At 39.0% G+C, this 19,317-nt stretch overlaps 1 protein-coding gene across 1 annotated transcript; it reads left to right on the top strand.

The window, feature by feature from the left end:
* The first annotated feature begins 384 nt into the window (after positions 1-384).
* Positions 385-16,898, top strand: BDNF (brain derived neurotrophic factor). Its single transcript, XM_077112279.1, is given in 3 exon segments — positions 385-512; positions 514-604; positions 15,648-16,898. Coding segments are annotated over 3 exon segments (984 nt in total). The 3' UTR covers positions 16,413-16,898.
* The last annotated feature ends 2,419 nt before the right edge of the window (positions 16,899-19,317 follow it).

Here is a 19,317-nt window from a genome sequence, read left to right as displayed (position 1 = left end):
AGAGAATTTAATGTTTCCATATAGGTACACTCTAATGGCTTCGGTGACATGGATATTTTCTGACCGGCCATATGGTCTTTTGTCATCTGAGATGTTAATATTTTCCTCGTATTTTATAGTAGTTCTGAAGCAGGGCCAGCTTCCAGAATAGGGTCCACATGGCTCATTATGCACAGGGCCTGGAAACAGCTCCCTTGTGCTACTCAGATGAACAGTGACACTTAGAAGCCTTGGGTACTAGGGTGGAGCAGTGGGCAGGGGAGCACGTTCCATTATTTTTCTTCCTGCATTAAGCTACAAATAATGAGCACTTTCCTGTGCTTTACAGTCAGCAATTAAAGAAATTATAGAGTTGGATGCAAAAATAACCCGAAGGACAACTGGATGTGTGGAACCGCCAGTTTTCTCCATGTGTGCGGGAGGTTAATCCTCGTTAACGACTCGAACGCTGAGTTGCTACAGAAAGGGCTGCATGTCCACACATGTTTTGGCACCTGCCCACATGCTTCTGTATGACTAGACACCCCAGAAGAAGGGCTGTGGTGTGTGCATTTGTGCTTCAGTGGAATTTAACAAACTTATTCCTGAAAATGGTCTCATAAAGGTGAGCAAGAGCTAATAGTCTTCTCTTTCTAATTTTATGTTTCCCCTAGGATTTCGTGATAGTCGTTTTTAAAGAGGTGTTATTCTTATGTCTCTAGAAGCAACTTAGCTCTCCAGTTTCTTCCCCCACCCATTTCCCACCTTTTCTGCTTTTTAAAAATTTAACACTCTGTGTACATCAGAGGATAGGGTCTTATCTGGAGGGTGAGAATTCATCAGGTGAGAATCATCAATCCCATTCTCATTTCAGCTCTTTCAGGATTAATGAAGTTGAAGCCTGCCGGCTTGGACCTAAGATGGATCTAATTATTTACAGATATTCTTTCTATAATGGAAATTGCTCAGATAATTAATTAACCACAGGAGTATGTTGGCTATGGAAAATGTCAGGAGCACCATCTGTGGAAAAACTGGGAAGGGCATGCCTCTGCCACAGCTCTGGAGTTCATTAAGAGTGTGTGTGTGTGTGTGTGTGTATGTGTGTGTGTGTGTGTAGCAATGGTGTTTAACTCTGCAGTCTAGCAGGCTGTTGGCTCATGACTGCTGGAATTCCCACAGCATTTCATGGCAGGAGCTCAGGATATCCAGCAACACCCTAGAGGCAACCTGTTGGTCAAAAGTTGCCAATTCTGAAGAGAGAGACTGAAATGGGAAACTCTGGTTAACTTACTTTCTTTGTGTGTGTGTGTTTAAAATTGTGATTGTTCTGGCCTGTTCCCAGATACTGGCAAACTTCTTTTCCTAAAGGGGATTCCCTTTATCCTCTGGTCTGAGGGAGTTCCCGCAAGTTTTCCCCTTAGGGACATAGAATGCAGTTGCTTTTTTTTAAGGTACAAGGCATGCTTATTCCTGGACTCAGAAACTTGAAAGACAATGATCTGCTATGCTTTCACAATAGCTCCAGTTAGGAGACATCTCTTGTTTGTAATTTAGAGGAGGCAGGTTCTTACTGGGATGACATCTATGCTTTTCTGTATGGGGCTCAAGATGGAACCCTGTGATAATTGGGATGCTGCCTGGGAAGAAAATAGGGCTCTTTATCATCTCAGCCCTACCTGTTTGCAAATGATTTAATAGCAAAACCCTGTCAAGGTTCCCAGTGCAAGTCATTTGCATTTGTACTAGTGAACTTGGTGACTTCCTGATGTTTGCAACCTAGCAATCCTTGCAGTTCTTTGGAAAAAGCGTAAACAATGGATTAGTCGCTAGTTCTGTTTATGAAACTGCCCTACCCATTCCCTCAGAAAATTTTATTTTTCTCTTTGGAAATCTAATTTATTTTTTTACCCTTTTGGGTGCCTCAGTCTTGAAGCAAATGATCCCAAGTATTGGAACCTAACTGAGAAATTGGATTCTTGCCAGGCACCTGATTGAGGTAGAGCCATATTTGGATTGTACTGAGTTTTTTAAGGCTTGATATATATGCCGGCATAGTACAGTTTTGTTGTTGTGCTGCTATTGTTGTTTTATTTTGTGTGCATTTTTGTTATTATTTGTTTGCTTGTTTTTATTTTATTTTACTTTATTTAATTTTGTTTATTTTATAGTAGTTGGTAGGAGATAGCTGGATCTATCTGTTGGTTTCAGGACAACTCTAGAAATAAGAAATCTGCTATTGATTGGCTTTGTCTTGTCTCTCTGTCTTACCATTTCGGGACAGAAGAACTCACAAGGACAATAGACATCTGGCTGAAAGTAATATTAATGCTCTATTCTGATTGAGTGAGTGACAGTAGGCTGTGTAAGTGATCAGGGAGGCCAGTTATGCTTGCACTTGCCTTGTAGCATTTAGATAAAAATTAATGATTGAGTGAAGTCCAGATTTAGGTCAGTAGTACTCTATAATTATAATTTTCATTCAATCAGTCACATTTATATATATATATATATATATATCCTGCACTTTATGGTTTATGCCACAACAATGGAAAAGCCAACTGACATAAAAGGAATAGAGATTTTGCTTAATACTATTACAAAAGCAAAGATATTTTCCCATATAATAAATGTCACAATAAAACAAGTTGTACCAAAAAGGAAGGTAGCTTTTTTCTTTTCATCCTTCAGTTGACTGATTCCTAGCTTTGATAAGTATATGAATCACTCTGAAGTGTATGAATCTTGTTAAAATGCAGGTTCTGATTTAGCAGGTGGGTGAAGTGGATAGCTGAGATTTTGTGGTTCTTATAAGCTCATAGGCGATGCTGATAGCCCATGCAACACATTGAAACACAGGTATAGGGTAAATTCCCATGGGGCTAGTTTCAACCCCCATAAATTTCTCCTTTTGTTGGGCTATTTTTAGTAATAAATTTAAATTGCATTAAAATGCTTAATTTTTAAATATAACACTCAAAAAAACCATCTGAAGTTTAAATCTTTAGGTTGCATAAAATGAAGTATGTACTTGAATTTTTTCTATAAATTTAGAAGTCTGTATATTTAGGTGCAATTTAAATGCCTATTTACAATGACATTTGTTTTTCTATCTCCCTACTCACCATTTCAAGAGTCATTGTCTCTACAGGAATAAATATTTCCCCACATGATTTCACCTATCATTAAACATGATGTTTATTTGAGTTTTCCAGGTCATTCCTTACAAAATGGGTCCCAAAACTTCATGGAACCAGGTAGATAGTAGCTCCTTATTTTAACATCACTGTCTACCACAAATGACAATTTGGTAAATGAAACTTTGGTTTTGGGAACACACTAGTTAGAACATTGTTAAATCTGAACTTTACTTTTGTTCATTGTAATATGTCACATCTGAAATTCTAAAGAAAATTGAATCCTAACTAATGAGGTTTTTTTTTTTCACTTTTCCACAATATTATTACTAGAACAGAGTACCAGAAGTAAAATTGATTAACATGAATTTAATCCTCTCTGCCCCATCCCAATGCCCTTGTCAATATCTAGTAGGGAGCCAAGAAGCAGGAAAATGGCAGAAAATAAAAGTCAGTGATAAGGATGTGCAAAATTGGGGGCCTAATTGAAAAGCAAGATAACTTACCTTATAAGACTAGAGAACTGGCTGTTCTTTCTCCAGGGTCAGTTCCAATCTTTCTGCTGCTTTTGTACTTGTCCCACTGGTACTCTCGCCAACTTTTTTTTTTTTTTTTAACTTTTTTTTATTGTAACATATACAAAGCAAAGAAAGAAAAAAGCAATAGTTTTCAAAGTACTCTTCAACAAGTAGTTACAGGACAGCTCCCAGAGTTTGTCATGGGCTACCATACCATCTTTTCACATTTTTCCTTCTAGCTGCTCCAGAATATAGGAGGCTGAAAGAAATAAATATTTTTAATCAAAGTTCATGAGGTTTTAATCAAATGTCAACTGGATATGGTTCCTGTAAACTAAAAAATAGCAATTTTGAAATTTAAAATAAGAGCGTCTTAAGACACCTTACTCGTTTGGCATGCACATGACTTGTGTGTACTTGCTGCTAGGACTTCTTTATCATAGATTAGATTAGAAATGTGCGCTATTTGGACAGCGCTGCTCCTTGAGGAGAAAGTGAAGGAGGAGTAGAAGGTATGGGTGGGACTGTCAGCTCTGGGTGGTTCTGGCTTTCAGGAAGCCTTGCTGGTTACAGTACAGTGGTAGGCTTTCTAGAGCAGTAGTGACGGAGGCACTTAGAGCACTTTGGGGGGTGGCAGTTGGGCCTGGGGTTTGCATGCCAGACGGGGGATTCCTGCCCAGATCTGGTCCTTGTGTCGGGCATTTTCTATCCCTTACTTAAAAATGTATGCCATCATTTCAGCTTGCTTGAAGACTATTGCTCATGCTGTAATTGCACCTCCCTGAATGCTATGCAGATATTACCAGCACAAATACTGAGTCATTCAGTATTTGTCCGGAACCTAATTTGTGCAAGGTCCTCAGTTGTTCCAAGTGCTAACTCAGGGAAGAATATTTTACTTTGGGAGGGGGAGGTCTTTCACCGATACAAAAATCCTCATTTGATTCAGGGATGGGATGGGGAATAGAGAGGGAAATAGAGGACCAGTGCTATGTGATTTCTATCAAAGATTCATGTTTGGTAAATTTATCTGTCAAATTAATGATTCCACAAAATATTTTCTTCTCATGGTAGTTAAACATATGCATCATTCCAAATGCATAAATTATAAACTAAGAATCAGCATTTTCTCTGGTGCTCTTAGTGAGGCTAAGTAATGCCTGCAAGTGTCACTGAACACCTCGGACTTATCAGAGGAACAGAGGACACGGTGGTATGAAGCACTGTGTTTTGTAGGAAGGACGTCTGAATACCCCCAGTATATTACTACACAGTGGTTAAAAACTATATATTAGGGCGGGCCACAGTGGCTCAGCAGGCAAGAATGCTTGCCTGCCATGCCAGAGGACCTGGGTTCGATTCCTGGTGCCTGTCCATGTATAAATAAAAAACAAACAAACAAACAAAAAGCTATATATTAGAGTCACCTCCTATAAAGCCTTGGAACATCTGAATTATCAGATATTGTTTGTTAAGATATTTATTAATTTCAGTTGAATGGGCATCAAGGTAAGTAGGTAAGCATCTCTTGTGACCATTGCATTTTTCCCCCCATCCTATTTGTGAATTCAAACTGCCTATTATTTTCTTTGAGGAATGTGCAGGGGCTTTTTATCACTCTTCTTGGTTGAGCAATATATATGTAATGGGAAAATAACACAGAAATAATCCAGAGGGATGGAAAAAACTAGTCCCTGTAGATTAAGGCCTAGTTTTCTTTTGGAATCTAGGCTTCTGAACTTGTTCTACCAAGGGAACAACAGAAAGTGGGTGAGTTGATTAAAAATTGGTCCACTTTCTCTGCTGTACAGAATGGTGATAATTATAGTTACCTGCACCTCTAGGGCCTTAGGAGTCTTAATTACTTAATATTCTCAGAGAGTTTGGAGATCTTTGAATTAAAAGTACTGAGCAGTGGAATCAAGGTTCAGGGTAATTATAATGGGAGTGAGAGTTTGCAGTCCGCCCTAATATATAGTTTTTAACCACTGTGTAGTAATATACTGGGGGTATTCAGACGTCCTTCCCTCCACCTTTCCTCATCCTTTTCCTCCCTTTGGCCAATGTAGACATCACCGATGGTTACCACTCTGCTCTTGCAAGCCTCTCTCTAATCCCCCTTTTTTTGCCACCCACTTCAGCCTAAAAATTAATTAATTAATTAATTCTTTAGTTAAAAAAGACATATCCAAGTCCTTAACCCAACACTTAAGTAACTACTTAATGTTTATTTTTCATGCTATTAAGAATGAAGTCAGTGAACTTCTTTGTCTCTTCCAGTTTATCCATTCCTTCCAGTCCTCCCACATACAGTGATAAACTGATCTTGAAGCACTCCCCTACTCAAGAACTTCAGCGTCATCCTAAGAACCCTCTATAATTTGGAGTCTCTTAGTCTCATTTCACACGATTCCTATTCCAGAATTCTTCTCTCCACAAATTTACTCCATACCCCCTACCTCTGCCTTTTTTCAAGTTGCTGTCCATCCACTGGTGTCTTTCCTAGATATTTTCCTTCAAAATCTTCTCCACAAAGCATTCTTTGATTTCCCCAACTAGAAGTAACCTCTTTCTCCTTGCAGCCTTTTATTTACACTTCTTATTGGTCTTTTCTCTGTTATATTTTAATTATTTATCTATATATCCTACTTCCTTTCTAGACTATAAGACTTGAAGGTAGACTCCATATCTGGCAAATGAATGAACAAAAATGTAAGGCTAATAAATGGATGTAGTGAAATGGATGCAAGCTGAAGGATTTTTATAATGATTTGCAACATTTCACTAAGGGAGTCTGTTATAGTCATACTTGTATCATGTATATTAGGAATTAAATATTATTTGATAATTTCTTCAACATTTCCATTATCCTTGCTGCTTATAGAAATCTAAGATGAGCAGCTATATCTTTATAGGATATCTTCTTTGAGCAGCCATATCTTTATATGATATCTTCTTTGATTACATGTTCATAGACAAGACCAAAGGGACTAGGAACAAAGTTTTGCATTTTTTTCTGTATGTGCCTAAATCATCAGTACTGCTGTTTGGTTCCCCTTCTTAGCTTTGGCCATGGAATCTTGATTCCAACATGCGTAAATTTTTTGTAAAACTTCCTTTTAGAAGAATACCGCATTATCTGAAATTCCATCCATTGAAGTAATCGAGCCTTAAAGCTGAAAGGTCTTATAGGTCAGGAATAATCTAGCACTACCAAGTAGCATCTTATGGTGCTGCCTTTAAAATCTTGGGTTCCAGGACACACGTAACTACAGAAATCTGAGTTCACATGTTATGAGCTTCTTTCTTGACCACCCCTCATGGCATAGCGTCTCTCTTCCCTGCAGTCAATATTCAAAAACTGGCAGTGTGTCCTGATGGTAAAAGCTTGGACTAGGAGACGCATGACCTGTTAGCTTTGGGGCATTAGATATTAGTTAACTTCTCTGAACCACTAATCATCTTATCTGGATAATGAGGATAATATTACCTGTCCTTTCTCCCTGTAATCAAATAATTATAAAACCATGGCAAGCCTTGTAAAAACAAATGATACTGTGAGCATCCTATAGTCTTTTAGATGAATATGAGATGTTGTTACAACATGCCGTCATGATTGTCCATCTGGCTGAATATTTAAGACTTGTGAAAGGTTTACAGATTTGTTATGTTTACAGCTAAACTACATTTCTTCTTTTTTGATTTTTCTTTTCAGCCCCATGTACTATATTGCATTTTCTGAGTATGGGCCTAAGAAAATCTTCCTAGAATTTTATAAATGTAGTTGACTTGATTGTTTTAAGTCTTAGAGCAGAATTGGAGGACACCAGTGAATTTGTTAAGTATGCACAGATACATAGACTAAGGGTCTATTTAGCAATATTGTACAGCCTTTTTATCTCTTGTGTAATGAAGTCTCATCTGAAGGGCTAAAATGTGGGAATTGTCATGGAGGCTTTTACTTAATCTCTAATGATTTCTTAATACAGTGTATATAAAATTGCTTATTGAAAAGGCAAACGGAAAAAGAAAAGGAAGTTAAAAGATTTAAAATTTCAGATTTTACTATGATTACGATCACTGACAACTATCTAAGTGTCTTATTGATTTGAGCTACCAAGGAAGTAGTAGAGGCAGTTAGTATGTTGCGGTGTTATTTGCTTTTTAATTATTCACGTAAAGTTCTACCCTATTAGAGGAACTCAAGAGAATGCTTATCACCGATAATTGCCCTCCATCAAATTACTTAGAGTTTATAATTTGGGATTAATGCAGCCTATATTTAATATGTTCAGTTATTTCACTGGTGTTTCCCACACAGAAAGGCTTCCTGTGAAAATTGATTTCAGCACTCTCTTTTCTCTTAGTAACAATTCACACTGATGATTTTATTAAACTGAGTAGTACTAGTACATGATTCTGTGTGAAACCAGAAGAAAAGGTCGAGATAAAGACTGAGACAGTATAATTTAAGAATGCCTAAAGTGTACAATAGTAGTGATTAAATGTAAAATTAAAAACTATTTGTGCATGAGGTAGAACAAGTGAATGTCAGTATTGCAGGGTGTTGAAAATAGATAGTGTAAGGGAAAAAGCACAATCAATGTAAGCTAGGGTCTATAGTCAACAGTAACATTGTAATATGCTTACACTGGATGTAACAAAGGCACTATGCTAAAACTAAATATCAACAGGCGGGGGGATTGGGAAAGGGATATAATTCTGTGTGGAAGAAAAAGAAATCTCTTTAGACAGAGTATGGTGGCAAAGGCATGACTCTATACTTAGGCTGGCTTGTATGAGGAGTTTAAAAATGAACAGAGAGAAGTGCTGGAGAAGATGTGGAGAAGGATGTTTCTATTCACTGATGGTAGGGAAATGAGAGATGCAGCCTCTCATATTCATATTAGTATTAGTATTAAGAGGATCACACGTCATCCATTCCCTAAGAGAGCTGTCACCCAACTAAAGGCTGACCATAGTTATCAAATACAGTTAACAACTGAGTATGAAATGAAGTACTAAATCGATGTAAGGTGGAATTTTAGAGGAGAAGGGGGCCAGTGTATGCTGGAGTAATTAGAGGAGGTGGTATATATGATTTGATGCTTGAATTGGATCATAAAGGATAAGCAGAATTTATCCAGAAGGAGAGAGAGGAGTCTGCAAGAAGAACAGAGCATGTCATTTCCAGGCAGTACTGTGTATGTGATTCCAAGGGCTCAGACTTGTCAGATCAGAGGTGATAAAGCATTGAGTAATATAATAAAGCAAAGCTTTGAGTAGAGTGGGAAAGTTAGATAAGTAAGGAGAGGCCAGATTTTGGAGGGTAGTGAGTACCAGGTAAAGAAGGTTAGATTTGATGTGTTAGGACAGTAAAATATTTGCAAGTTTTGTGCAATGAATGATAAGATGAGCGTGATGAGTTAGGCAGTGGTCCTCAGGAATGAATGAAACAGAGATGTCGAGTACAGCAGGTGTCACTGTAGTCATAAAATACGAGATGATAAGTGCCGCACCAAGAGGGTAGCAGTGGAATGGAGACAAGGATGAACGGGAGAAATGTTTTAAAAGAAAAATGAGTTAGACCTCTGACTGGATTTTTGAAGTTGATATCTTCACGTACATACAGAACATACATGATGAATAATCAGTGGCTCACAATATCATCATATGGTTGTGTATCCAATCACATGATCATTTTTAGAACATTTGCAGTATTCCAGAAAAGGAAAGAAAAAAGAAAAACCTCATACATCCCATACCTCTTACCCCTCCCTCTCATTGACTACCATTATTTCAATCTACCCGATTTGTTTACCCTTGATCCCCCATTATTAACTTATTTTTATCCATTTTTTTTTTTACTCATTTGTCCATACCCTGGATAAAAGGACCATCAGACACAAGTTTTCACAATCACACAGTCACATTGTAAAAGCTATATCATTATACAATCATCTTCAAGAATCAAGGCTACTGGAACACAGCTTGTTTCAGGTATTTCTCTCCGGCCACTCCAATACACCAAAAACTAAAAAGGGATATCTATATAATACATAAGAATAACCTCCAGGATAACCTCTCGACTCTAAAATCTCTCAGCCATTGAAGTTTTATTTTGTCTCATTTTTCTTTTCCCCCTTTTGGTCAAGAAGGCTTTCTCAATCCCATGATGCCAGGTTCTGGCTCATCCCTGGAGTTCTGTCCCATGTTGCTAGGCAGATTTACTCCCCTGGGAGTCATGTCCCACATTGGGGGAGAGTAATGAATTTACCTGGTCAGTTGGCCAGAGAGAGAGGCCATATCTGAGCAACAAAAGAGGTTCTCTGGGGGTGACTCTTAGGCATAATTGTAAATGGGCTTAGCTTCTTCTTTGCAGGAATGTTTCATAGGGGTGAACCCCAAGATCAGGGGCTCACTCTGTTGATTTGATTGTACCCACTGCTTGCAAGAGTATCAGGAATTCCCCAAATGGGGAAGTTGAATATTTCTTTCTTTCTCCCTAGCCCACCAAGAGGACTTTGCAAATATTTTTTTTTTTTTTGCATTGCCCAAATTCTCTGGGATATATTGGAGCATTACACTGAACTCTACAAACCAACAAGACTTCACGCCCTATTCAAGATTCCGTGCACTTAAGGTGTTCAACTAAACTGACCATATAAGTTCAATTAGGTAATGTGCTACCCAAGATATAAATTTGGCACCAGATAAACATCTCTCCCTTTGGTCTCACACAGAAGTTGAAGTTTTAAAATATGGACCATGTATCATCCTTGACCTTGTATTCTAATTTACCTTACTCCTATCCAGGTCAGCTTCATTCATATCTCTAGTTGAAGTCGGATCACTTTCACAACTTTTTAAATAGTTCCTGTAGGGGCGTACTGCTGACTTTCATAGATTTAGAGCTCTGAGTCTCATGTTTCACAAATGACCAGGTTATATACAAACAGCTCAGTATGTCAGAATTTAGAAGTAACAGTTACAACTCCTGAATATATGTGACTGCTGTAAGAGCTTACAATCTAGGACCCTTTACAGGCCCCAGCCTGATTGATATCCCATGCTCTCGACTTCAATTCACCAAGCTTGTACATTGTAGTTAGTCCCTATGAGTAAGGCATGATAATATTTGTCTTCTTGTTTCTGCCATTTCATTCAACATACAGTAGTCCTTAAGGTTCATTCACCTACTTGCATGCCTCATAACTTCATTCCTTCTTGTAGCTGCTCAGTAGTCCATTGTATGTATACACCACAGTACCTCATTCCTTCTCCCAGTTGTTGTACCCTTAGCCACCTCCCTCTGTTGCAAATTGCGAACATTGCCACCATAAACACCAGTGTGCAAATGTCCATTCATGTCCCCACACTCAGGTATACACTGAGCAATGGGATTGCAAGGTCATATGGTAACCCCACCCCTAGCCTCCTATGGAACTACCTAACTGCCCTCCAACGGACTGCACCTCTCAGCTTCTCTACCAATAGTGAATAGTTACATCTCTTTCTCCACATTTTCTCTAGTACTTGTTTTTTCTTTGTTCATTTTTAAACAGTTTTATTTGCACATCATACAATCCAACCTAAGAAAACAGACATGCTTTCACCACCATAATCTTTATGAAGACATTTCCTTTTCTGCCTCAAAGAATCCATACCCCACCTCCATGCACCCTGCTTGTTGACATTTAGTTTTGGCATAATGCTTTTGTTATATTCAGTGAAAGCATATTACAGTGTTATTATTGACTATAGACCCTAGCTTGCATTGATTGTACTTTTTCCTGTATACCATCCATTTTTCAACACCTTGCAATGTTGACATTCATTTGTTCTCCCTCATGCAAAAACATTTCAATATTTGTACATTTAATCACCATCATTGTCCACTCTGGGCATTTGTGTTAGTTAGATTCAGTTGTCAACTTGGCCAGGTGAGCATACCTAATCTTGTTGCTGCGGACATAAGCCAATGGTACGTGAACCTCATCTGTTACTAATTACATCTGCAGTCAGCTAGGAGGCGTGTCTGCTGCAATGAGTGACATTTGACTTAATTGGCTGGTGCTTAAATGAGAGAGCGCAATGTAGCACAGCCTAAGCAGCTCGGCATTCCTCATCTCAGCACTTGCAGCTCAGCCCAGGCCTTTGGAGATGCAGAAAGGAGTCACCCCGGGGAAAGTTGTTGGAACCCAGGGGCCTGGACAGAAGACCAGCAGACACCATCCTGTGCCTTCCACGTAAGAAAGAACCTCAGTGGAAAGTTAGCTGCCTTTCCTCTGAAGAACCAACAAAATAAATCCCCTTTTATTAAAAGCCAATCCGTCTCTGGTGTGTTGCATTCCGGCAGCTAGCAAACTAGAACAGCATTCCTGAATTATACTGTTGTCAGTCTTTATCCTCTATCTTTCCTTCTGGTTTCATACATGTCCCCAGCCCTTTTTCCTCAATCATTGAGCTTTGTTCAGTGTACTTATATTATTGTGCTACAATCAGATAGTGTTGTGCTATCCATTTCTGAATTTTTACAGTCAGTCCTGTTGTACAATCTGTATTCCTTCAGCACCAAATGCCCAATCTCTACCCTATTTCTATCTCCTGATAACCTGTGTCCTTAATTCAACTCGCAAAGTTCACCCATTAATGTTAGTTCATATTTGTGGGGCCATACAGTATTTGTCCTTTTGTGTCTGGCTAATTTCACTCAGCTTAATGTCCTCAAGGTCCATCCACATTATTACATGCTTCATGACTATTTCTAGAATGATTGGATTTGAAAGCTATTCCAGAAAGGTGTTGTCAAACTTAAATCTAAGATTCCTCACCAGGAATCTGGTGTGGTGTGGTCTGGTTACCAGAATATCAAGAAGTCATGGTCAGAAACACAAAAGTTAAAAGGAGGTATTTTTCCAACAAAAAGGATTGAGTTTAGTGTTAGCTCACTAGACTTCAGGGCCATATAAGTGAGTAGGCCATATAAGGGCCAAATAAGTAAGTAGGCTAACTGCATTGCAGAAGTGCTACTCGGAGGGCAGGATTGGATATGTGGAGTGGGACTCTATCAGCCTTGAGTTAATTGCTGAATCCATGCAGATGTTCAGCTTTGAGGGCTGCCCACGTTTGGGCCTCAGGATGAAAGCTAAGTAATATTTATTCAGATGTCATTTGTTCCCTTGAAATGTTTGCTTGTGGAACTGATGAGAAAATAATTTATCAAGCACTAACTACTTCTAATCAAAAAGTTATTAATAAAAAGATAAATGAGACAAGTCAAAGGCAGGGTGAACTTATTTAAACCAAGTGTAGAAAAATGTATCATTAAAAGACTCATACAGGGCAGGCAACAGTGGTTCAGTGGCAGAATTCTCACCTGCCATGCCGGAGTCCTAGGTTCAATTCCCGATGCCTGCCCATTTTAAAAATAATAATAATAATAATAACTAAAAAAAAAACCTCCTTCAAAAAAAAAAGACTCATACCATAGTACTCATGATAAAAAAATTTGCCATCTCTGTAATCAAGGATGTCTCAGTATGTTGGGCCATTTTAGGTGGTTAGCGTGGGCATTTATGAATACTTATTAAATTTACTTTATTAAATCAATGCCTCATTGATTCTAAGATCATGTTTTTTTCATATTTTAGCATCTCTGAAGTTGGATTGTGTCTTACAGTTGATGTCATCTTATTCTTGTTGGCTAGACAACAGTTATGACAGTCTTCATTGCCTTAACCAATTTACTTTGCTTATTTTCTGTTTTTATGTACGCACAAGAGTTGTATATGATAAAAATGACTAAATCTGAAAGCTCTTTCAGTAAATATGAAACAAAAATATGAAATATGAAACAAACAAGAAAGCAACAGTTTGACAGTGTTTTTTCTTTCTTACTGGCATACATAAAATGGTGTGTTTTGTAATGATGATATCTTAGGTTGGATGAAATATGGTATTAAGAGATAGCCATTCATACCACTGTGATATAAACAGCTGGAGTAAAGTGTTCTAAATTTGCATTCTTTCATCAAAAGTTGACCTAAATTCAAAGTGCCTTCTGAGTCGCTTTAATTTGGGCCAGAAATACTATGAGCAAGGGTTTTCATTCAGTGGTGTAAGTACTGCCTGCCCGAAATGGAATCCTCCAGCAAAGGGTCCATTCCCTTGATGCTGCAGAATCCAGAACATTCACTGAGTTTCTGGTATTAGTTGAATGGTTTCTTCAAACCATTTGTCCTTACTAATGTCAGGTCATTGTGCAAGCCAAGCAGCTGTGAGCATTCTTACTACTCATGCAAAGTAAGAATGAATCTACAAGGACTTCTGAGTTTCGGGATGGTAATAAAGTCTCTTAGTGCCAGAGATGTGATCTCCTGCCAAAGTGGAGAAAGAAACATTCACTTCTGAATACCAAATGGGTTTTCCCCCATTTCTGCGGTATGACCTGTGGAGTGGAGGTAGGTTGCCTTCTCGTTCAGTGATACTTCATGGACAGGGCCACAGTCCCTTTTCCTACTGATTTGTACAGGATGGCATCCATGGCACATGTATGTCTTTTTGTAAGTCCATGTTCCAAAACTGAGAAGCAGGAATAAAGTTAAAATGTCAGGGCTGGGGAATGTTTTCTCTTAATTGCTACCGAGGGACATGATGCTTCAGGTAAGTGGTTCTGAAGTCCTTCACCACCTGGCAGTAACCTTGGGTTGGTCAATAGGTACGTTTTCATTTTGCTTGTTCATCTGTTCTAATTGGTTTCCCAGAGCCATGCTTGTAGATACAGAGCCAAATTTAGAGTAGAGCTACCCTCTGGCAAACAGGAAAAGATTAATTTTGTAGTGTGCTGTTAAGGGACTTCCCAGGGAACTTCAAAAGCATAGCAAGAAACACTATTGCAAAATACCACTCAGCTCTTTAAAGGTTTAAATCCAAAGCTAAGAAACACACACACACATGCACACACACACAATGGACCGCATTTCCAGTACAAAGAGAAGTCAGGATTTCTTAGAGCATCTGTATATTAGCCAGAAAAGCTAAAGAGTGAGGGGCTTCAGAGTTAGTGGAGATAAGCATAGAGTCCATACATGGGAGACATTTGAAATAGCCTTTAGTGCCTTTTAGTGCTGACTTCCCAGTTCTCTCTTAAGCAGACACCTTGTTTTCCAATCAGCCCCAGGCATAGATACATCGTTAAAATCAGTGTGTAGAAAATGATTTCTGTTTAGAAAAAAGCAAAACCTCTTCAGTTACCACCATCCAGGTGTAGTAGAAAGAATGCTAGACCTGGAATTGGGCAACCCGAGTTCTAATATAAAGTTTCTTTATGGCAGGAGGCTCAGTTTGTGTCCTTTGTAAAACCGGATGGTTCAACAAAATTATCCTTCTTCAGTCTAATAGATTATCTCTCTAGGAGATAAAAAACCATCAGTGTAAAGGCACCTTCTAGCTCCCTGGTGTCTACTTTATCGTGCTGAAGGGCCTCTGTGTCACATGGCTAGAGGGCCCTCTCAGACCCCTCAGGCTACTGCTGTTCCTCTCACACACTTCCTGCAATAGAACCCCGTTGCTAATTTGAAAAAAATTTTACTATTACACTTCCAGTTGTTGCTTAGTAACATTTCTGATTTTGTGTTTCTAGTGACAGCATGAGCAGAGATCATTAAAATTTAAACTTACAAAGCTGCTAAAGTGGGAGGAAGAGGAGATCTTGAAGCCACAATTTTTTCACTTGCTTAGCAGCCATGTAATCTTGGGTTTCTATGCTAAATCCTGGGGAAAACACTGCACGTCTCTGGTTTATATTAAACCACATATAACACACTATTGACATTAATATGTGTCTGGTGCAGCTGGAGTTTATCACCAATACATAAAAAAGAAAAACAAAAAACAAAAAAAACCTCACGCAGAATGGCCTGGAATTACAATCAGATGGCCCACATTGTATCTCTGAGAAAGAAAAGCCTAACCGGTTTTATGTCCTGTTTCTGTTTTCTCCGCTCCACAGTTCCACCAGGTGAGAAGAGTGATGACCATCCTTTTCCTTACTATGGTTATTTCATACTTTGGTTGCATGAAGGCTGCCCCCATGAAAGAAGCAAACATCCGAGGACAAGGTGGCTTGGCCTACCCAGGTGTGCGGACACACGGGGCTCTGGAGAGCGTGAGCGGGCCCAAGGCAGGTTCAAAAGGCCTGACATCATTGGCTGACACTTTTGAACACGTGATAGAAGAGCTGCTAGATGAGGACCAGAAAGTACGGCCCAACGAGGAAAACAGTAAGGACGCGGACTTGTACACCTCCAGGGTGATGCTCAGTAGTCAAGTGCCTTTGGAGCCTCCCCTTCTCTTTCTGCTTGAGGAATACAAAAATTACCTGGATGCTGCAAACATGTCCATGAGGGTTCGTCGCCACTCCGACCCGGCCCGCCGGGGGGAGCTGAGCGTCTGTGACAGTATTAGCGAGTGGGTTACAGCGGCCGATAAGAAGACTGCGGTGGACATGTCGGGCGGGACCGTCACAGTGCTGGAAAAGGTCCCGGTATCGAAAGGCCAGCTGAAGCAGTACTTCTACGAGACCAAGTGCAATCCGATGGGCTACACAAAAGAGGGCTGCCGGGGCATAGACAAAAGGCATTGGAACTCCCAGTGCCGAACTACCCAGTCTTACGTGCGCGCGCTCACCATGGATAGCAAAAAGAGAATTGGTTGGCGATTCATAAGGATAGACACTTCCTGTGTATGTACATTGACCATTAAAAGGGGAAGATAGTGGCTTTATGTTGTATAGAGTATATTGAGACAAAAATTATCTATTTGTATATATACATAACAGGGTAAATTATTCAGTTAAGAAAAATAATTTTATGAACTGCATGTATAAATGAAGTTTATACAGTACAGTGGTTCTACAATCTATTTATTGGACATATCCATGACCGGAAGGAAAACAGTCATTTGCGCACAACTTTAAAAAAAAAAAAGTCTGCATTACATTCCTCGATAATGTTGTGGTTTGTTGCCGTTGCCAAGAATTGAAAACGTAAAAAGTTAAAAAAAATTAATAAATTGCATGCTGCTTTAATTGTGAATTGATAATAAACCCTCCTCTTGCAGAAAACAGACAAACAACAACAACAACGAAAATTTGAACCAAAACACTTCGTTTACATTTTAGATAGTAGTTATCTTTGTTCTTGTTAGTACTCTACCTGTTTTACTGCTTTTAACTTCTGATAGCGTTGGAATTAAAACAATGTCAAGGTGCTGTTGTCATGGCTTTACTGGCTTAGGGGTGGGAGGATGGGAGGGGTATATTTTTGTTTGTTTTGTGTTTTTTTTTTTGTTTTGTTTTGTTTTTTAGTTCTCACCAGGAATAGGGATGGAGGAAGAATTCCTTCAATATATGTTCTGGCTGATAAAGGACTCGTTTGTATGTTGTAAAGATGTTTTGCAATACCAATCAGATGACTGGAAAGTGAATAAAAATTAAGGCAACCGAATGAAATGCTCATACTCCACTTCCCGCGATGCCTCTTCCAGCCTCTGGCTTACACTTTGGGCGTCTATCAGGGAAGCTTCTTTTGTTGGAAAAACCCACATTTGTTTCAGAGCATTTCCCTTCCCTGTCCCCTTTAGTTCCTTTTGTTTGGTTTTGTTAAGGGAGAAAAATCAGTTGTGTGTTTTGAGATATTTTACCAGTGCTATGAACAGCGGAACAATTTTTGTCACATCATGGCACTCACGTAAGCGTGGAAAACAGTGATTTTTTTTTCTTAGAAGGGAAAAAAGAGCAACAACAACAACAAAACCCAAAATAAAGATTTTTTTTTATGAAGCGTCAATATTTGGGTAAATCATGATAAGGCTTTAAATTAAGAAGTCACGATAAGGCTTAAAAATGTCTTGCAAGCAAAAAGGGGGAGCTCTGTATGGACTCCGAAACCTAGAGCAGAGCAGGAATCCACATTGCCAGTGAAATGAGACTGAACAGCAATATGGAGGCTATGTGGAACTGACATTATTGCCGGGCTGTGCAAGAGGAATTTCTGAGTGGCCATCCTGAGGTCTCCGGGAGGGGGTGGGGAATGGTACTTGAGACATTCCAAAAGGGAGGCCTCTGAAGGACTCTCCAGAGGTGGCTCTGGAATGACGTGTGTCGAGTTGCTTGGGCCTCATGCTTTAAGTGCCTACATTATCTAACTGTGCTCAGGAGATTCTTAACTGGAGGACCACACTCAAGCAGATGTACACCCTCCATCCCACTCCCACATAATTAGTTTATTTTGGATAAAACTGGATTAGCCTGGAGCAGATTAGGAGCCAAATGTGACATCATCATCACCAGATTGATGCAATGAGATAGAAGATGCTTGCTACATGAACACTTATTGCTTATGGAATTAGACTTGAGGAAACCAGGGTTTTATCTTTTGAGAACTTTTGGTAAGGGTAAAGGGGACAGGAAAAGGCCCCAAACTCAGGCTGAATGATCAAAGCTACCAATAGAAAGTCTTATCCAGAGACAAGACTTTAGGAAGGTATCTGGGCATCCATAACACCAAGGCTTGAAGATGCCTTGCTCAATGGAAGATACCAGGATGGAGTTGATAAAATTTTGCTCCCCAGTGAAGGCCACAGCCACCTCCTGCCCCTATTCTCTATTCATGGAGAGGGTTCCTGCCTCACCTGCCATCTTGGGAAGCCAGGTTGGGAGCCTGGAATAGGATATCAAAGGTCCTGGGGAAAAATGGACACCAATGGAAATCAGAGCTAAGTCCATTTGCTATTGTCCAAACCTGAAAATATTAGTGGTCACCAACTGGGTCAGTGTCCTTGAGTATAAGAAAATCCCAAGCAATTGCTACGTCTTAGCAGGTTAAGGATAAGCAAAAAAAGGATTTCCACCATGACTCAGGAACTAAAGATACCATCAGCAAAGAATTTCTATTTGTTCAGTCTTTCATTTAGAACTAGCCTGTCTTTTACAGTAACATCCACATACCTGTCTTAAAAGAAGGAAGCAAATGATCTTCAAGACTTTACATAGTGTAGGTTTGTTGCAGTCTGAAAATGTTATCTTTGTAATTACTTTTAACATGTAACGAATGCTTGGAATATCTCCTGTATGATAACTTTTCACAGCTTCCTTTTGGGGGACAAAATTAAAAAAAAAAAAGAAAAAGACCCCATCAAATTTCTCAAAGTATTGAAAGGACCAGATCGGTTGAATGGTTGGGTAGGAGACATTCAACAGTTGTGTGGTCAGTGGTGTCCTTCTCTTATCCAATAAGTTACATCACAGTCACATGCTTGGTGATTTACATTGACCTAAGATTTTATTTTGTTAAAATCTCTTCTCTATTGCTGTTTGTTTTTGTTCTGTTTTGTTTTTGTTTTTCCAAGTCTTGCTGTGGTCTCTTTGTGGCAGAGTGTTTCATGCATGGCAGCAGGCCTGTTGCTTTTTTATGGTGACTCCCATTGAAAATGTAAGTAAATGTCTGTGGCCTTGTTCTCTCTATGGTAAAGATATTATTCACCATGTAAAACAAACAAAAAAATATTTATTGTATTTTAGTATATTTATATGATTATGTTATTGAAAAAAATTGGCATTAAAACTTAATCGCATCAGAAGCCTATTGTAAATACAAGTTCTATTTAAGTGTACTAATTAA

This window comes from Tamandua tetradactyla, chromosome 8 (assembly GCF_023851605.1).
Source record: "Tamandua tetradactyla isolate mTamTet1 chromosome 8, mTamTet1.pri, whole genome shotgun sequence".
NCBI lineage: Eukaryota > Metazoa > Chordata > Mammalia > Pilosa > Myrmecophagidae > Tamandua > Tamandua tetradactyla.
This window is presented reverse-complemented; position numbering and strand designations above follow the sequence as displayed.